Raw genomic sequence first — 16,303 nt, forward strand, 5'->3', positions numbered from 1 at the left:
CCCACCCCACCCCCCACTCCAACAACACTCAGTTTGTTTCCGAGAGCAGAGGTTTTTTATGTTTTGTTCATTGCTTTATCCTCAGTGCCTAGAACAGTTCCTTGTATACAGTAAATGCTGAAAAACAGTCACTAAGTAAAAATAAAACAATTGCTGAATCTATGCATTTAAAGTATTTTTCTGAAGCAGCCGAGATATTTCCATTGACGTCTGAATTTATGAATTAGAGGGAACCCAGACTATCTCAAGCCCTTTTGCAAATGTTTTATGCCTCTTACCGGCTGTTTTAAAAGTAACATTTTTTGTTTGTTACAAAGTAATACATATTGATTGTAGAACCCCTGAGAGGCATAAAGAACCAATTGAATTCTTTATTTTTTTAGCTAATGAATTAATTTAATTAATCCAACCAGTCAGAGATATCCATGGTTAATATTTTGATGTATCTTTTCAGTGTCTTTCTCTGCATATATTTTTACACAAATATGGGCTTATGTCATGCATTATTATTTTGAAAACAGACTTTTTTCCCTGCTCTGTACTATGAACCATTCCCTCCATCTTTAAGATGTGTATGGCCGTCCATTGTATGATCATGTATCACAATTCATTTAACCAATTCCCTTTTATTGACATTTCAGTTTTTAATACTAAAACACAGTGTCACAGTCAACATTCATGGAAATTTCCTGAGGTCAGACATCTAACGATGCTCTTGCTTTGCCAAAGGTATATATAGGTTGTTAATGTTTTGAGATATATGGCCAACTTGTTCCTCAAAAGGTTACATTAATTTATATTCTCACCAAAAGCACATAAGCATGCCTGTTCTCCCTGCTCTCACCAATACTAAATATCATCATTTAAAATTAATCGGGGACTTTGTTTGAAATTGGGGGCAGCCAAATGGCAAACTTCTTCAATAGATTTACTGACATAGTTCTCCCTTTGTGTGTGAATTACCTGTTCACCTCTTTTCCCCATTTTAATTGGAATACTTGTCTTTTTCTTAATCATTTATAAGAGCTCTTTAAAGATACTACTCTTTGTTAATGTGTGTAACAATGTTTCTACTTTACCATTTGCATTTTATGGAGTTTTTGACATATAGTTTTTCAAATTTTTGTATAGTCAGAGTTATCTATGTTTTCTTTATGTATGCTGCCTTATCATGTATGTTTAGAAAGCACTTCCCCAGGGGCGCCTAGGTGGCTCAGTCATTAAACGTCTGCCTTCAGCTCAGGTCATGATCCCAGGGTCCTGGGATCGAATCCCACATCGGGCTCCCTGCTCAGCGGGGAGTCTGCTTCTCCCTCTCCCGCTCCCCCTGCTTGTGTTCCCTCTTTTGCTATGTCTCTGTCAGATAAATAAATAAAATCTTAAAAAAAAGAAAAGAAAAGAAAAGAAAGCTCTTCCCTGCCCCCATACTCTTAAGTTCTAGTTCTTGTATGTTTTATGTTTACATATTTTGATATAAGGTATGAGATATGGCTCTAACTTTTGGGTTTTTTCCTTCTAAATGATTAGCTATTTATCCCATTTCCATTTATTGAATAAGCCATGCTTTCCCCACTGATTTGAAAAGCTGCATTTATCAAATACTGAATCTTACAGAATTTGCATTTTTTTGGGAATGTTCTATTCTGTTTCAATGTTTCACTTTTTTCCTGGGACAGTTATTTCCCCTCATTTTTTTTTTTTACTTTGCAAATATTCTCACCTGTTTAATTCTCCCAGATGAAGCTTAGAATCCTTTTTTCCAGTTTGTTAAAATTTCCCCAAATCATATTGGAATTTTGATTGGCATTGTAATAGATGCATAAAGTAATCTGGTAAGAATTGACAGGTTTAAAATACAGAATCGTGCACTCCAGGATGTGGAATGCTCCTCCATGTTTTTCTTTCTTTTTTTTTTTTAAGATTTTTTAAATTTATTTGACAGAGAGAGACAGCACAAGCAGGGAGAGCTGCAGGCAGAGGGCAGAGGGAGAAACAGGCTTCCCGCTGAGCAGAGAGCCCCATGCAGGGCTCGATCCCAGGACGCCAGGGATCATGACCTGAGCTGAAGGCAGACACTTAACCGACTAAGCCACCCAGGCACCCCTCCTCCATGTTTTTCAAAATCTCCTTAAAGTTTCAGTTCTTTTTTATAGGGTTCAGCATTTGAAACCCACCAACTATTTTTTTGGTTAGGTTTATTCCTAGAGTCTTGTGATTACTTTTTCTGAAGTAAATGGGATTTTATCCCTTTATAGTTTCCAACTGGTTATTGCTAATATTATATATATATAATATATATAGGCTTTTGATGTTTAAATAGATATATAGATACCCAGATATAGATTTATACTAGTGATCTTATTGAAGATTCTTATTAATTTTACCAATCAGTATTGATTAGAGGCAAAAGAGAAAACAGTATAGAACCACCATAGATGGGCATTTTGTCCATTAAAGTACACAGTGCATTTATAAATAGCACCCACCGGTTCTGCAGTGGCATCCTTAATTCCTTTTTTCTCTGTGCTAAAGATAAAATCTGATAACATTACTGTACAGAATGAGATAGAAGCTGGTCTTTGCTAATGCCCTCATATTGATGCCACTCAAACCTCAATAAAAGCATTTCAGATTTTCTTCGTGATAATGAGAAGTACAGCTTTGCTCCCACATGGTATCCAGTGCCCAGGTTTTTTTTTTTTTTTTTAAGATTTTATTTATTTATTTGATAGAGAGAGAGAGCACAAGCAGGGGGAGCAACAGAGGGAGAGGGAGAGGGAGAGGCAGGCTTTCAGCCAAGCAGGGAGCCCGATGCGGGGCTCGAATCCCAGGACCCTGGGATCATGACCTGAGCCGAAGGCAGACGCTTAACCGACTGAGCCACCCAGGCGCCCCAGTGCCCAGTTTTTACCTTGTTTTCACCTCCTTGTTGTATAATATTCCAAACACTGACAACCCAGACTGAGCTCTATCATTGTACAGTATTTAGTAGCTTCTGATGATGCAGAGATTGTGCCCCATGAAGCAGAAACACGCACGAATAACTCCAGCTTTGGCCTTCGGTGAGAGAATTGATTTTCGTATACGCACACAGCAGTTTGGTGTGTGTGTGCGCTCAGAGAAGTTTGACAAAAAATTTGAGGGAAATTAAAACTTTGCAAGGATGAAGTGACCTTTATTCCTTTTACATTTAAGGGCAAGGCTTTGGCATCCATGTGGAAAAAAAAAGTATGGCAAAAAATAAGATAGTCATTAATTTTCATTTTGCTAGAAGCATGTTTTGGATTAACTCAGTTAAGCTATAAAGGTCATAGCTACTAAGCACTTTCTTTTTCTTCTGTTTTTAATTGCATTAGTTAGCAATATATATATATATAGTAATTATAGAGGCAAAAGAGAAATTAATGTAAAGCAATGAAGGACAAGCGGGGGAGTAACAGAGGGAGAGGGATGCCACTGCAGAACTGGTGAGTGCTATTTATAAATGCACTGTGTACTTTAATGGAGAAATTATTATAAAGCGATATATATATATATTGCCCTAGAGGATCTGGGCAGGCCCCCAAAAGAGAAGTTTTGAAAGCTATGAACATCATAGCATCTGGCAGTTCAGGTGTTTCAATGAATTACAATGCCCCTGAACTATGGGTGCTCAAAGGATCATAGGTTAAATGTGGAGAAACTGAGGCCTGTTTTCTCTACCAGATTAAAAAAAAAATCACACTTCTCTCACCAATGCCATCCTGTGTTCCCATTTTCTGGAACATACGCTTTCAGAACTATTTTTAGGAATATTTGGGCTTATACTCATGGGATTATTTTTGCGACAGAGCAAAGAATGATGTTTACCACTCAGTGGTCACAGTTAAAATTCACGCTCATAGCTATCTCCTTAACTCTGTGAGCACATACAAATGTGGACAAGATCTCTCCTTTAATGACATTTAATTTAACAGGGACCTACTTACCTCAACTAGTCGTTGTCTTTTTCAAACTGCATCCCCTGGAACCAGGGCATGAAACAAGCAGGGCCCATCCATGTAAACCAGAGCCACTTCATTCTTGCCCATTTTGGATATTCAGGTTCTTTTAAGATTGTCTTTGAACAAAAAGTTACACTATTATAAATGCAACAAAAACGCACCGTTTGAAATCCTGGCCTGGCAGTTTCATTAGGCCGACTTTCCATTTTCCATAATTAACTAGATAAAATCAGCTCTCTGGGTAACGTTAGCATCTTTATAAATGGCACACATCAAAAAAAATAATAATAAAATAAAATAAATGGCACACATCTCTCTCTCTCTCTCTCTAATGTCCCTAGGCCAACTGCTGAGATTCTCCAGCTAATGATAGAGACTAAGGCTGAGAGTTGAGCTGTTATATGCATCATGTTTGCCATGCATCCCAAGCCTCTTCATCTGATGTCCACAGGGAGCTTTTCTAAACATACTGATTCTTCTGGCCCTACCCTGTGGACCTCAGAATCTTCAGGAGTAAGGAATCTTTGCATTTTAAAAGGCTCCCAAGTGAGCAAACCTTCACAGGTGGTGCTTGTCATGTCAGAGTACCTGAAAGAATGCACGTAGGGACTCCCCTCGTCTTTTGTCCTGCTTGCTAAGGAGTGTTTGCATCTGGGCAGTGCTTCTCAAACTGTCACGTGCATCCGAACCACCTGGCATTATTCATTTCTAACAAGCTTCCTGGTGATGCTGCTATTGCTGGTCCATGGAATACACTTCGAGTAGAAAAGCCCCAGGCCAGGGTTCTGCGTCCTTGGCACCCCTGACATCTTGGGCTGGGTGGTTCTTTGCGGGGGGGGGGGTTGGGCCTGTCCTGTGTATTGTAGGATGTTTAGCAGCATCCCTGGGCCTAACTTACTAGATGCCAATAGCATTCCCTCCTGCTTGTGACAACCAAAAACGTCTTCGGACATTTTTGACTGTAGCCAGATTTTCCCTAGGGCACAAGATCACCCCTGGTTGAGAATCACTGCCCTAGGTGACCTTGATCATCAGCCAAGTGTAAGGTATATTACTAAATGTGATTTGTTTGTACATTTAAAAATCTGTACTCTGGGTTTATCTGCCCTCCCTAGAGTATAAGCCACAAAAGGACAGAGGACTTAACTTACCACTGTATCCAGGGCACCTGGAAGACTGTTTAGCACACAGTCAGGGCCTAATAAATATTTGACAAGAATAATGAATGAATGCATGAAGCTAGCACCGAGTAGCGCATGGAAGCTCATCCTCTGAGACTTCCCTTTTCTACTTTCTATGAAGCATACAGAGAAAGGTGGCTTTGCCCAATTCTCTACAAATATCTCAGTGTTTTTTTTCTCAGTTCCTGGTTAAAGCCTTAGGTGCTTGAGTTCTTATGGGGCTAAAGAGTATCTGTTACAGTTCTCATCTGACAAATGCTTTTTCCTTGGCCAAGTTCTCTCCTAAGGGAGATCCATCCTACGAGCCTTTTGATGACCAAGTCCGGAGTCAGCTCAAAGCCTTTGTGGTTTCTAAGCGCAGTGACCTCCTAGGACCAAACCCAGCTGCGTGTTCAGGAGAGATGAGACCCAGCCTGGGCTGCTTTGTGCAACATGGGTTTGCTGTCTGCACGCACCCTTCCCCTCTTTCTTAGGCTACCACTGCCTGCTGCCCTTTCATTGTTCCCCCAACTTCCACCCTCTTACGGGACTGTGAGGGGCGTGGGGCACATCTGCGAAGGGAAGGGTGCCTATGCATCACTCCCCCTCAGAGCCAGAAAGCCTCAGTGCCCGTCCCTTTCCATTCCTCCACCTGAGCAGATCACAGGCAGGCCCGGTGCCCGCAGCAGACCTTGCGTGCCCTGCTTTGTTCATGAAGGCAGGACGGTCAGGGAGGGTTTGAGACTCCGTGGGAAAAAGGACCCCCTAGGCAGCCCCCACGCCTCCAGCAAGGGCAGGCAGCCGAGTCTCCTTATAGGGGATCTGCTCCAGGTCCTCTTCTAGATCCCCATTGCCAGGAGTCTGTAGTAGCTCTCCCACCACTGCCCTCTTCACTCCTGCATGAAGGATCCCTCTCCAGCTCTCTGCATCCTTCCACGATTCTACCCGTTTGATGGCGGGCCCCGGACTCACAGTGCTCAGCCCCATGCTCTTCTGTCTCTGCGCCTACAGGCCGAGCACGGGGGCAGAGTGGGTTGACCCCTTCGCCCACTGCACACTCTAGCTGAGCTTTGTCCCCAGCTCTCTGTCCAGCCCCGAGGGAGTGCAGTTCCCTCCTAACCCACCCCTGCATCCTCTCTGCCACCGTCCCAGCCATGTCCCTTTGTGATTGCCCCGAGAGCCTCCCCCTCCTACACCAGCGTTTTCCCGGCTAGCCATCATGCTAGTCCCGGCTAGTCACATCATGCTCCTTGTCCCACAGGATGGGAATATCCTTGAAAGGAAGGAGAACCAAGTTCTTTGGGGGAAACCCCGGGTTTTCTTTGCACTTTTTTATTCCGAGCACCTTTGTGGTGCTGATGTCCCAGTCCATCTCCCAGAGGGAATCCAGTGTTAGGGTTTTCCAAACGTGTTTGAAGCAGCCTAAGTGACTCAGCAACACTGTGCTCTCCTTCTGCTGCTCCAGGGCTCCTTGCTTGGAAATGTAGGAGTGCCTTGGGGCTCAGCCCTCGGCCCCATGCCTTCTGATGGCTTCTGATGTTGTCATTGCCAAGGGACATTTATCTCCAGCCTCGGCCCTTCCTCTCAGGTCCCGCTCTGTGTGCGCACCCGCCTGCATATGTCCCCCACTCAGTGCTCACCTGCTAACACATTCCCCCGCTGCACCTTCACGAAAACAACGCAGCACTGTCTGCCTCGGGATGCTGCCTCCCTGTCTGTCCCCTTGCGCCAGCCAGAGCCTGAGACTCATCCTGGACACCCACCTGTCTCTCATTTACCACATCCGCTAATAACTGATGTTACCATTTTCACGTTCCTGGAATGTGTCTACTTCTCTCCATCACCACAGCCCCCACGAGCTAACATCATCTCTGGCTTGTATTCCAAATCCCTCCTACCTGGCTGTCTCTCTTCCCTCTGTCCCCAGCCCATCTCTGAGACTGCAGTCAATGTGATATTTTACATTTTACCTACATTTATATTACACATACATTTTAACCCTTCTTGGCTTCTGTGTTAGGGTTCTCCAGAGAAGGAGAACCAACAGGAGTATGTAAATTTATTTTTAAGGGATCATGGGGGCTGGCAAGTTAGATTTGTGGGGCAGGCCAGCAGGCTGGAAAATCGGGCAAGAGTCAGTGTCGAAGTCTTGAGTCCAAATTTCACAGGCAGAATTTTTACATTGCAGTCTTGAAGAGAATTTCTTATACTTTGGAGAACCTCCATCTTTGTTCTTGAGGCCTTCAAGTGATTGGACGAGGCCCACCCACATTATGGGTGTTACTTGCTTTACTCAAAGTCTGATTTAAGTGTTAATCTCATCTAAAAACACCTCAGCAACATCTTTACTGGTGTTTGACCAAACAACCGGGCACATAGCTTAGCCAAGTTGATGCAAAAAATTAACACTTAAGCTTCCTTTTGCACTTAGGATGAAGGCCAACATCCCAAACGTGACCACCAGGCTCTGTGTGATCTAGAACCTGCCTTCTTCCTCTCTGACTGTCCCAGGCACTGTGTCCTGGTCACACTAACCTCCCTTCGATTCTTGAATAGACCATCTGCCTCCTGTCCTGGGGCCGGTACGCAAGTTACTATTCCCTCTGCCTGAAATACCTGGTTCCTAACCCCAGTGTGCCTGCACGCTTGCACACCCATGCACAGGCATTGCCTAAGGAAGTCCCCCTCGTCATCCTTCAGATCCTGGCTCAAATGCTGTTTCTTCTGGGGTGAGCCCCCACACCAGGCAGACGTCCCTGCTTTTCTGACTCAAACGGACATAATGCAAAATGATGCATTTAGTGGTGTGATTACTTAATTAATATCTGTCTCCTCCACTGGTCCGTAAACTCCTCGAAGGCAGGAACCAGCTCTGTGTTGCCTACCAGGGTTCCTCCAACACTCACAGATGTTGATGGTGTGAGTGAAGGAGCTGGGAAAGACTAGCTGGGCCCTGAATACCTTATGTCTTCCTTCCTGGTTGGACCCCTTCTGTCCCACATGGGGCCCACGCTTGCCCACGGGTTCCCTGCTCCTGCTTTCCTTGTTCTCTTGCTCCCGGCTTTGCAGGCCCTCTCTGCTCCTCCTTGAGATGTGCCCCACAGAGCAGAGGGGACTCGCCTGTCTGCCCGCCTGCCTGCCCACCTGCCCATGTGGCTCAGGTTTGAAACTCTGCCTGCATGAGCCTCACCTCGGGCCTCACTTTTAGCCCTTGAAGATAAACATTTAAGACAAACTGACAGAGCAGAGATTTCAGCTGGAGGGAGAGGGCTGGGGACCGTCACCCCTTCCCAAGCCCTCAAATGCACATTTGTATGGAAGGATTTATAGAGGCAAAGCTACTGCCATCCAGTATATTGGTGAGAAAATATTCACATTTTACCCTCGAGGGGAAACCTAACCAATGTCTGTGGACAGATGAGGACTTGCTCTACTTTCCCCCCTAACGCTTTAATAGTTGAGATGTCTAAGATCTAATCATTTTAATATTTTCCTTTGGGCTTGGAAGCTTACAGACTGTTAGCCAAGAGTGTGTGTTAATTGGCTCTTAGCCATTTTCCTTCATAATAGATAACCATTCCGAGATTGGGTAGTCTGTGTCCCAGATGCTGCAGAGCACCAAGGAAATGAGCCTTATGAAATTTCAGATGCACTAGATCCAACAGCTGTCCTCCAGCGCACACAAGGACATAATCATGAAGACCTGCGTATAAAGCAAATTGCACTTCCCCTGCGACTTCTATCCTAGTGCAGAGAAGCTTTACCTTCATTCCAGTTCAACATTTATTAGTAGAGGTTCCTCCCTCTTTGGAGGACACTGTCAGTGGTGAATCGTCTATAAAACTTCAATGCATCAGGGAATCCCAGTGTCCCAAATCCTTTGGGTAAAGGAAAAGAATCTTAATGTACATCTTTTGTTAAGTTTGGATTTTTTCCCTTTGCATTTTACTTTTTTTTAAGATTTTATTTATTTATTTTAGAAAGAGAGCAGGCGAACTGGGGGAGGGGCAGAGGGAGAGGGAGAGAATCTCAAGCAGACAGCCCGCTGAGCACAGAGCCTCAGGTGAGGCTTCATCTCACGACCCTGAGACCATGACCTGAGCCGAAATCAAGAGTCAGACGCTTAACCAACTGAGCCACCCAGGCACCCCGTTCCCTTTGCATTTTAAAAAAGCAGAGTTCAGTTACTTTATATGGAGAAGTTCTACGGTTTTAAAAAGTTCAACAATTTTCTCCCTGAATTTGGAGCAGGAGTAAATGAGATGGTAGACAAGTGGGTCTCTCGGGATGTGAGTGCCCTATTTATTATTCCTTCAAGAAGAGAACAAGACTTATTCAGAGAGTGGCTTTGAAATAGGTATGTATTAACAAACAACTTACTTAAGACCTCTGCTAAGCCTGGGTCTCCTCTCTCAGTGAAAAACTTTGTGTCCCTGGACTCACACTGCGCACACGGCACCCCCCTCCCCATCTCCCCAGACCCCCTCTTTCTTTGCTGATTGTGAGGTTCCTGCCAGGTGGGGATTCTGTCACTGTTTCTGCCTCCACACCCACAGCTACTGACAATTTGCAAGGGGCCGGGGTCGGGGGGGTGGCCCTTTATGAAGAAAAAGACCATTTCAAGCTTTTAAGTTCTCTTTCAAAACGCATATAAAAATGTCCTTAAGAAATACTGACTCATATAACCTTGAAGTACTGTTAGAGGTCTCTCCCCCCAAATTCTAGTGTTCTTTATCCATTAGCTATTGCAGACTTCAATTACTCTTTTTTCAACGGCTGTACTTAAACCGCAAAAGAGCAGCCCCAAGAAGCAGAGGCACAATTATTGCCAACAACAAAAACCCAAACCAAAAACACAGGGTAATTGAGGATTCGAACAGGAACACCACCTTCTCTGCCCTGTGACACGGGGTAGGCCACGGGGGTTCGTCATCTGCAGGGACGAGGAACAGATTTTATGACCAGCCACTGGCGTCAGTCTGAATGCTGAGGAGAAACTTCCTTTGCGCTCAGGTGGGTATTGGAAGGCCTGCGTTTCAAGGCCCTATTATTCACATCTACCCTGGACGCAGGCATGCCTGAACGCTGTTGGCTGGGGCGGCTGTTGAATTTATTATGTGAAAAAAACCGGCACCTTTGGGGGGCCCTGAGGCGTTGGGCCGCCTGAGTTGCCCGGCCCTCTCTGGTGGCGCAGACGAGCTGCGGGGGATGGGCCTCAGGACCAGCAGTGGCTAGGGACACGTTTGGGAGGAGCAAGAGCTCCTCTTGAGAAGGGGAAGATCTTGAGAGAGGACTTCCCAGGGTGGGAAGAGTCACTGGCTCAGAGGACAAAGGGCAGGGGCGCTCAGACTGGGGTGTGTGTGTGGAGGACACCAGTCCTGGGCATCCGGATATCTTTGATGCCCACCTGCCAAAACTATTGGCCTTCCATATAGCATGCGCCTTGAGGACCTACTGTGTGCTAGACGCTCTGCCGGACAGTGGGAACATGCAAGTGGGCAAGGCCTGGTCCCTGCCCTCCAGCAGCAACTGGGGGGGAGACCCGAAAGCAGATCCTTGTACTGGTTGCCCTAGCAAGGTCCCAGGTCTTCCCTCCGACCTGTGAGAACGGCCAGCAGAGAGCGAGTCTGCCCCTGCTCCCAGCACGGGACTGGCCCCTGCTAGCACAACATGACCTAGTGATTGAGTATCACATATACATACATGAACTGCACAGTAGAAGTCCAAAGGAGGAAACAGCTCGGCTTACCAAGAGAAGTTCAAGCCGGTCCTTTAAGGATGACGGGTATCTACGCAGACAGCAGGAAGGGAGGCCCAAGGGGAGAAGGTATCGTGCCTGGAAATAGGGAACAGCATCGCCTATTCAAGGGGCGCAAGGAGGCCACGATGCTGTTGGCACGGGCTCTGCAAGACTGAATGGCAAGAGCAAGTCAGGTGCGTGGAAGACCGTGTGTGCCCCATGGGAGGCCCTGGCGTGGTTGTGAGACTGGCATCAGGCAAGCTGGCTCTGAGGGACTGGCGTGGCCAGAGCGGCCAGGAGCCTCTGCTCGTCAGACAGCCCAGCAGCACCCCTTGCTGGCCCCTCTGCTCCACGTCTGTGTTTGTTCATGTGTGGGTCCTCCACGGCCCCCGGCATGGTATTTTGCTTAGAGTCAATACAGTGGATCCGCAAACAACGTGGGTTTGTACTGCATGGGCCCACTTACACGTGTGTTGGGGTTTTTTTCCCCGATAAATACAGAAGAGTATTGTAAATGAACTTTCTCTTCATCATTTTCTTAATAACATTTTCTTTTTTCTAGCTTCCTTGATTATAAGAACCCAGTACATAATGTGTAAAATATACAAAATACACCTTCATCAACTTTATGTTATTGGTAAGGTTTCTGGTCAACAATAGGCTATCAGTAATTCAGTTTTGGGGGAGTCGAAAGTTATACTTGGATTTTCAACTGTGGATTTTCAACTGTGCAACTGTCGGCCCCCCAACCCCAACATTGTTTAAGGGTCAACCGTATGTCCTAAATGTCAGTCGACTTTTTTTTTTTTTCTAGTTCTGTGGACCTTCAGTCAGTTAATGATGGCACAGCTCTCCAGATATTTAGTCAAAGAGTTTTGGGGTTTAGCTTAAGTCTTTTTTTTTTTTAAGATTTTATTTATTTATTAGAGAGAGAGAGATCACATGTAGGCAGACAGGCAGGCAGAGGGAGAAGGAGAAGCAGGCTCCCTGCTGAGCACAGAGCCCAACATGGGGCTCCATCCCAGGACCCTAGGATCACGACCTGAGCCGAAGGCAGTCGCTCAACTGACTGAGCCACCCAGGCGCCCCGGGTTTAGCTTAAGTCTTAAGCTTCAGTTGACCATGTCTGTTGAATTCTAGCCTTCAGTTCACGTTGTATCAAAGTTTTAATCTTTCCAAAATGTGCTTTGGAACTACAGGATCACTATTTTGTCTTAAGAAGTTCAAGCAGATCCTTTTCCAAGTCACTGCTACTCAGACCAGGCTTTTTTAGTAGTTCTAGTGTGGATGAGTGCGTCATCCCCGCTTTTTAAAACACTGTCCTTGACAATTCAGTTTTTAAACTTTTCTGACTAAATTAACACAAATTTTATTGATTGGATTATTACTTTTAAACCTGTATTTGGCTTTCTAGGTTTCTGCCCACGTTTGCAAGAGCTGAACTGATACAGTAGATTTCAGGCTGACATAAGGCCAGTGAGGCACCAAGTCATGATTAATTGAGGCCTCAGGGGCACCCAGTTGGCACGGTCTCTGGAGAGCTGACCTTATCTTTGATGTATTCAAAGCAGGTTATTTTTACCCGGATGCTTAGGGAAGTACACAGCCATGTCATCTCTTTGCTTTCTCCTTATTACAGAAGCCGTTGAGATGTCTGATAGGGCAGCCACTGGGGGGCCAGGCCGGTGGGACACATGCCAAGAGAGGGTATCCTGCTTGGCAAGGCCACCCAGGCTTCTTGGGATGGCTCCACAGCTGTTTAATTATCCTAAGTAGAAGGGTTGTCCTCAGCCAAGGGGTAAAGCAGAGGGCTGCTCCTTAGTCTTCCCGTTTCCCTGCCCTCCCACCACCTTCTCTCCCTCAGGTGTTCCCGAACTCTCTGTTTTGTCCTTCCATAACCCGCTTGGAGAACTTTCATTTTCCATGAATAGAAAATGGCTGGTAACCGCTCAAAATGCTTGCCCTACCACTGGGGTTGGTATTTTCACAAATACCAACACTTAGGCCAAAGGGCTGCGGCAGGTTTTCAAGCCTCTGTCCTCCTCTTAAAGAAGATTGGGGTGAAGGGTGAGGGGCCCCTGATATCATGATGCGTGCATGGTGGATTCTGTCCGTGCAGGGGGGCGGGCAGGGGGTGCAGCTCTGCAGATACCACCATCCCCGGGGAGTTTTTACCACGCTGATGGCAGAAGGTACCCCGCCGATGAAATCAGACTGAGGGCAGGACAGAAAGATCAGTAGTTTCGGAAGCTCTTCCCATAACTCCTGCTCAGGCTGTTTGTGGGGGCCTCAGTGGGTGATTGGACTCACTGCTACCCCTTGGCAAATTTACCAAATGTTGCAACTGTTGCTGTCTGATTGTGTGTACTTTCAGTGTGTATGAATTAAAAGGGACAGCTACCTTTAATGCTACTGACTCTGTTTCAAGAACACCATGAAGTTTCCCAAGATTTCCTCCAGCCCCTAGGGTCGGCCCTGCCTGTCTATTGGCTGCAGAGTCTCTGTTGAAGCCCTTAGATATTCTTGCTATTCATCCCCTGTGGCCTCCTGCTCTTGGCTGCGTAGCTAGCTGCCCCGAATTCTTTCTGGCAGGCCTCACAGGGCTGGGAGAGGTCTAGATGAGAATAAAACTCCCATGTTTTATCTTCCTGTAGAGCAGGGGTTCTCAACCCTGCAGCACATTAGAATCACCCTGGGGGCAATTCTGATTTAATGGGTCTGGGGTTGGGCCCATGCATTAGGGGAACTTTAAAAGCTCCCTGGGTGATTCTAATGTGAACTCAGAGACAAGAACCAGATTGTAAGATAAAATGAAACTTTAAAAAATATACATATTTGTATTTTCTTCAACATTTAAAAAACCGGTTCTAAAAGATAATGAAAGATGCTGGTCAGACAATAAACAAAATATGGAAATTATTTTTAAAATATACATTTAAACATATTTTTGGGTATATATAATATACCTTTAAATATATATTTAAATGTATATTTATGCACGTATTTTTGAATATATATATATATATAAAATTTATATTCCCTCCATCCAATACCAGATTTTTTGAGGAAGCCAATGTACAAGGTGGGAGATAGATCTTGGTATCAGTATCACCCTCTGTATTAATTAGGGCAACACTAGCTGCTGTAACAAATAAATCCCGGGCCTTCAGCAATTTAACACTGTGGGAATTTGGTGTCCACGTAACAGTATGGAGGGTGAAGGGGTCAGAGAGGCAGCTCTACTCCACACAGCCATCCAGGGTCCCCAGTTTGTGGTTCCAAGGTGCCCCTGCCTGGAGGGGAGACAGTGGGCGGGACTCCACGGGGAGGTACCCATTGGCTGGGCCCGGCCATGTGTGCTCGAACCCCATTGGCCAGAGCTCAGTCACGTGGCCACTCCCACCTGCACGACATAGTCCGGGCATCTCCAGTCCTGGCAAGGAGCGGGAAGGCTGTGGGACAGCAGGCCCTCTGCGTCAGGTGCCTTCCAGAAAGGCGTACGTGTCCCAAGGCCAAGTGTGGCCACTGCCCTTAGAAATGCAGACTCGGGGCCTCTCTCCTAGGTGCGAGAGCCTGCAGAGGACAAGCGACTGTGTTAAGGGCGTGTGCTCTTTTTCTTCTTTTCTCCACAGATATCGCAAACGGCACCAGTTCAGGGGGGTACCGCCCACCTCCCAGAACCAAAGAAGTCATCATCAATGGCCAGACTGTGAAACTTAAGTACTGTTTCACCTGCAAGATTTTCCGGCCCCCTCGTGCCTCTCACTGTAGCCTTTGCGATAACTGCGTAGGTGAGTAGCCGCCGAAATTGCCTCTGTTCCACCTCTCACGTGGGCCGTAGAATGTCTGTAGCTGATGGGGGGCTGATGGCCTCGGAGGGGACTGTGCTAAACAGTCAGCACGTGTATCTCTCTCATCCTCCGGAACTGAGCAATTCAATCCTAGTTAATATTTCAAGTGCCTCCTGCCACGAATCCCACTCACCAAGCCTAGTGTTACCAGATCTGTTTTTGCTTTTTCCGTCTTCCGGCACCTCTGCTCCCAGGCCTTCTCCTCCTGGAGCGCACACACCGGAGGGGATTCTTTGTTGCCTGGAGCTGCCATATCAGCAGGCGCTAGAAATAAAACCATGTTACCCCGAGGTCCCCCCGTTGCCCAAATGTAGCCGGATGTGCTTTGTCCAGTTCTCCCAACTGCTCAGACAGGCACTTAGTGGGGGAGTTGGAGGCCCCCTGAAGCCCACGGAGGGGAAAAGAGGCAGAGGCTGAAAGATTTCCGGGCCTACAGTTAGGATTGTTGCTCTTCCCAAAGGCCACCAAGACCTTCCCTCTGGGTCCACTTGCTTTCTCCAGGACAGAGGTCCTCCGTAAGGCGTGACTCTACTGTTAGGCCACCATTGGCCCAGCCAGGATTTTTGCAGCTGACATGGGTCTCAGCCCCTTGGAATTACTTGGCAAGCACTTCCTGTCACTTCAGACTTGAGAGCTGCTAGTCACACCCACAGACCATCTTCTTTCCTGGTCTGAAGCTTCTTAGAGATGAAGTTGGCAAAGAGATGGTAGAAGACCCAAGTCACAGCAAGGGTGGGTTACACAAAGGCTCTGCCCACTGGGAAAGACCCACATTTCTCCAGTCCCATAGCCTGTCTCTAATAGAAATGACCACGGATAATTCTGGGCATTAAGCCCGGGAATCCTCTTTTAGCTCAGACCCAACCTTGTTTCCCTTAGTAACACATCATCGATGGCCAACACTCTTTCTGAGTCTATTAGAATTTGTAGGCTCAATTCTTGAGGAAAATAAAATGTTATAATGCGCTTCTGCTGTGCAAAACTGTTTTCCTTTTATTTGTCTGAAAGTTACTTCATCTTGACTTTAAAAACCTACAATTTGGTAGAAAGTCCCTGTTTTCCCCATCAGGGCTTGTCTTGGTTTTATTAACTTAGATAAATTACTTTTAACCTTGCCCCCAAGAAAAGCATGGAATTTCGTTCAGTCTTTTACCATTTTGCAACTAGCCTGAGTCAAGAGCCGGGAATCCGGTACCAGAAGGCCTGGGTGCAAATACTAGCATCGTGACTCAGACAAGCTAATCAAACTCTCTATGCCTCAGTTTTCTCATCTGTATAATGGGGTTGATAACAGTAACTACTTTATGGGACAGTTGAGGGATTAAATGGATCAATACCAGGAATAGTGCCTGGAATAGTGCCTTGGAATAGTGCCTGGTGTAGAGCAAATATTATTGTTGTATCTGTAATAGTTGTTGCTATTTGTTATTACTTCTGCTCCCTTGATTTTTGATTGGCTTTCTCTGGATAATTTCTTGATCTACTGTAGCCCTCTGTGGGTGTGATGATCAAAACCACACCTTGTTCTCTATGTGGGGGCAGACCAGGATTTCTAGAAGATCACATGAC

At 46.0% G+C, this 16,303-nt stretch overlaps 1 protein-coding gene across 7 annotated transcripts in view; it reads left to right on the forward strand.

Annotated features, from left to right (window-relative positions):
- The window catches only part of ZDHHC14 (zDHHC palmitoyltransferase 14), a 264,705-nt gene that overhangs the window by 180,664 nt on the left and 67,738 nt on the right, over positions 1 to 16,303 (forward strand). For 6 of the 7 annotated variants that reach the window (XM_081829203.1, XM_081829204.1, XM_006740094.3 and 3 more), the window contains exon 3: positions 14,516 to 14,674. The exons of the other annotated variant lie outside the window; for it this stretch is intronic. In XM_081829203.1, coding sequence (XP_081685329.1) covers positions 14,516 to 14,674 — 159 coding nt within the window. The remainder of the gene's footprint in view (positions 1 to 14,515; positions 14,675 to 16,303) is intronic. 7 annotated transcript variants of the gene reach the window in all.

Source organism: Leptonychotes weddellii, chromosome 8 (genome assembly GCF_054177405.1).
Source record: "Leptonychotes weddellii isolate Sample4059 chromosome 8, ASM5417740v2, whole genome shotgun sequence".
Classification (NCBI taxonomy): Eukaryota; Metazoa; Chordata; class Mammalia; order Carnivora; family Phocidae; genus Leptonychotes; species Leptonychotes weddellii.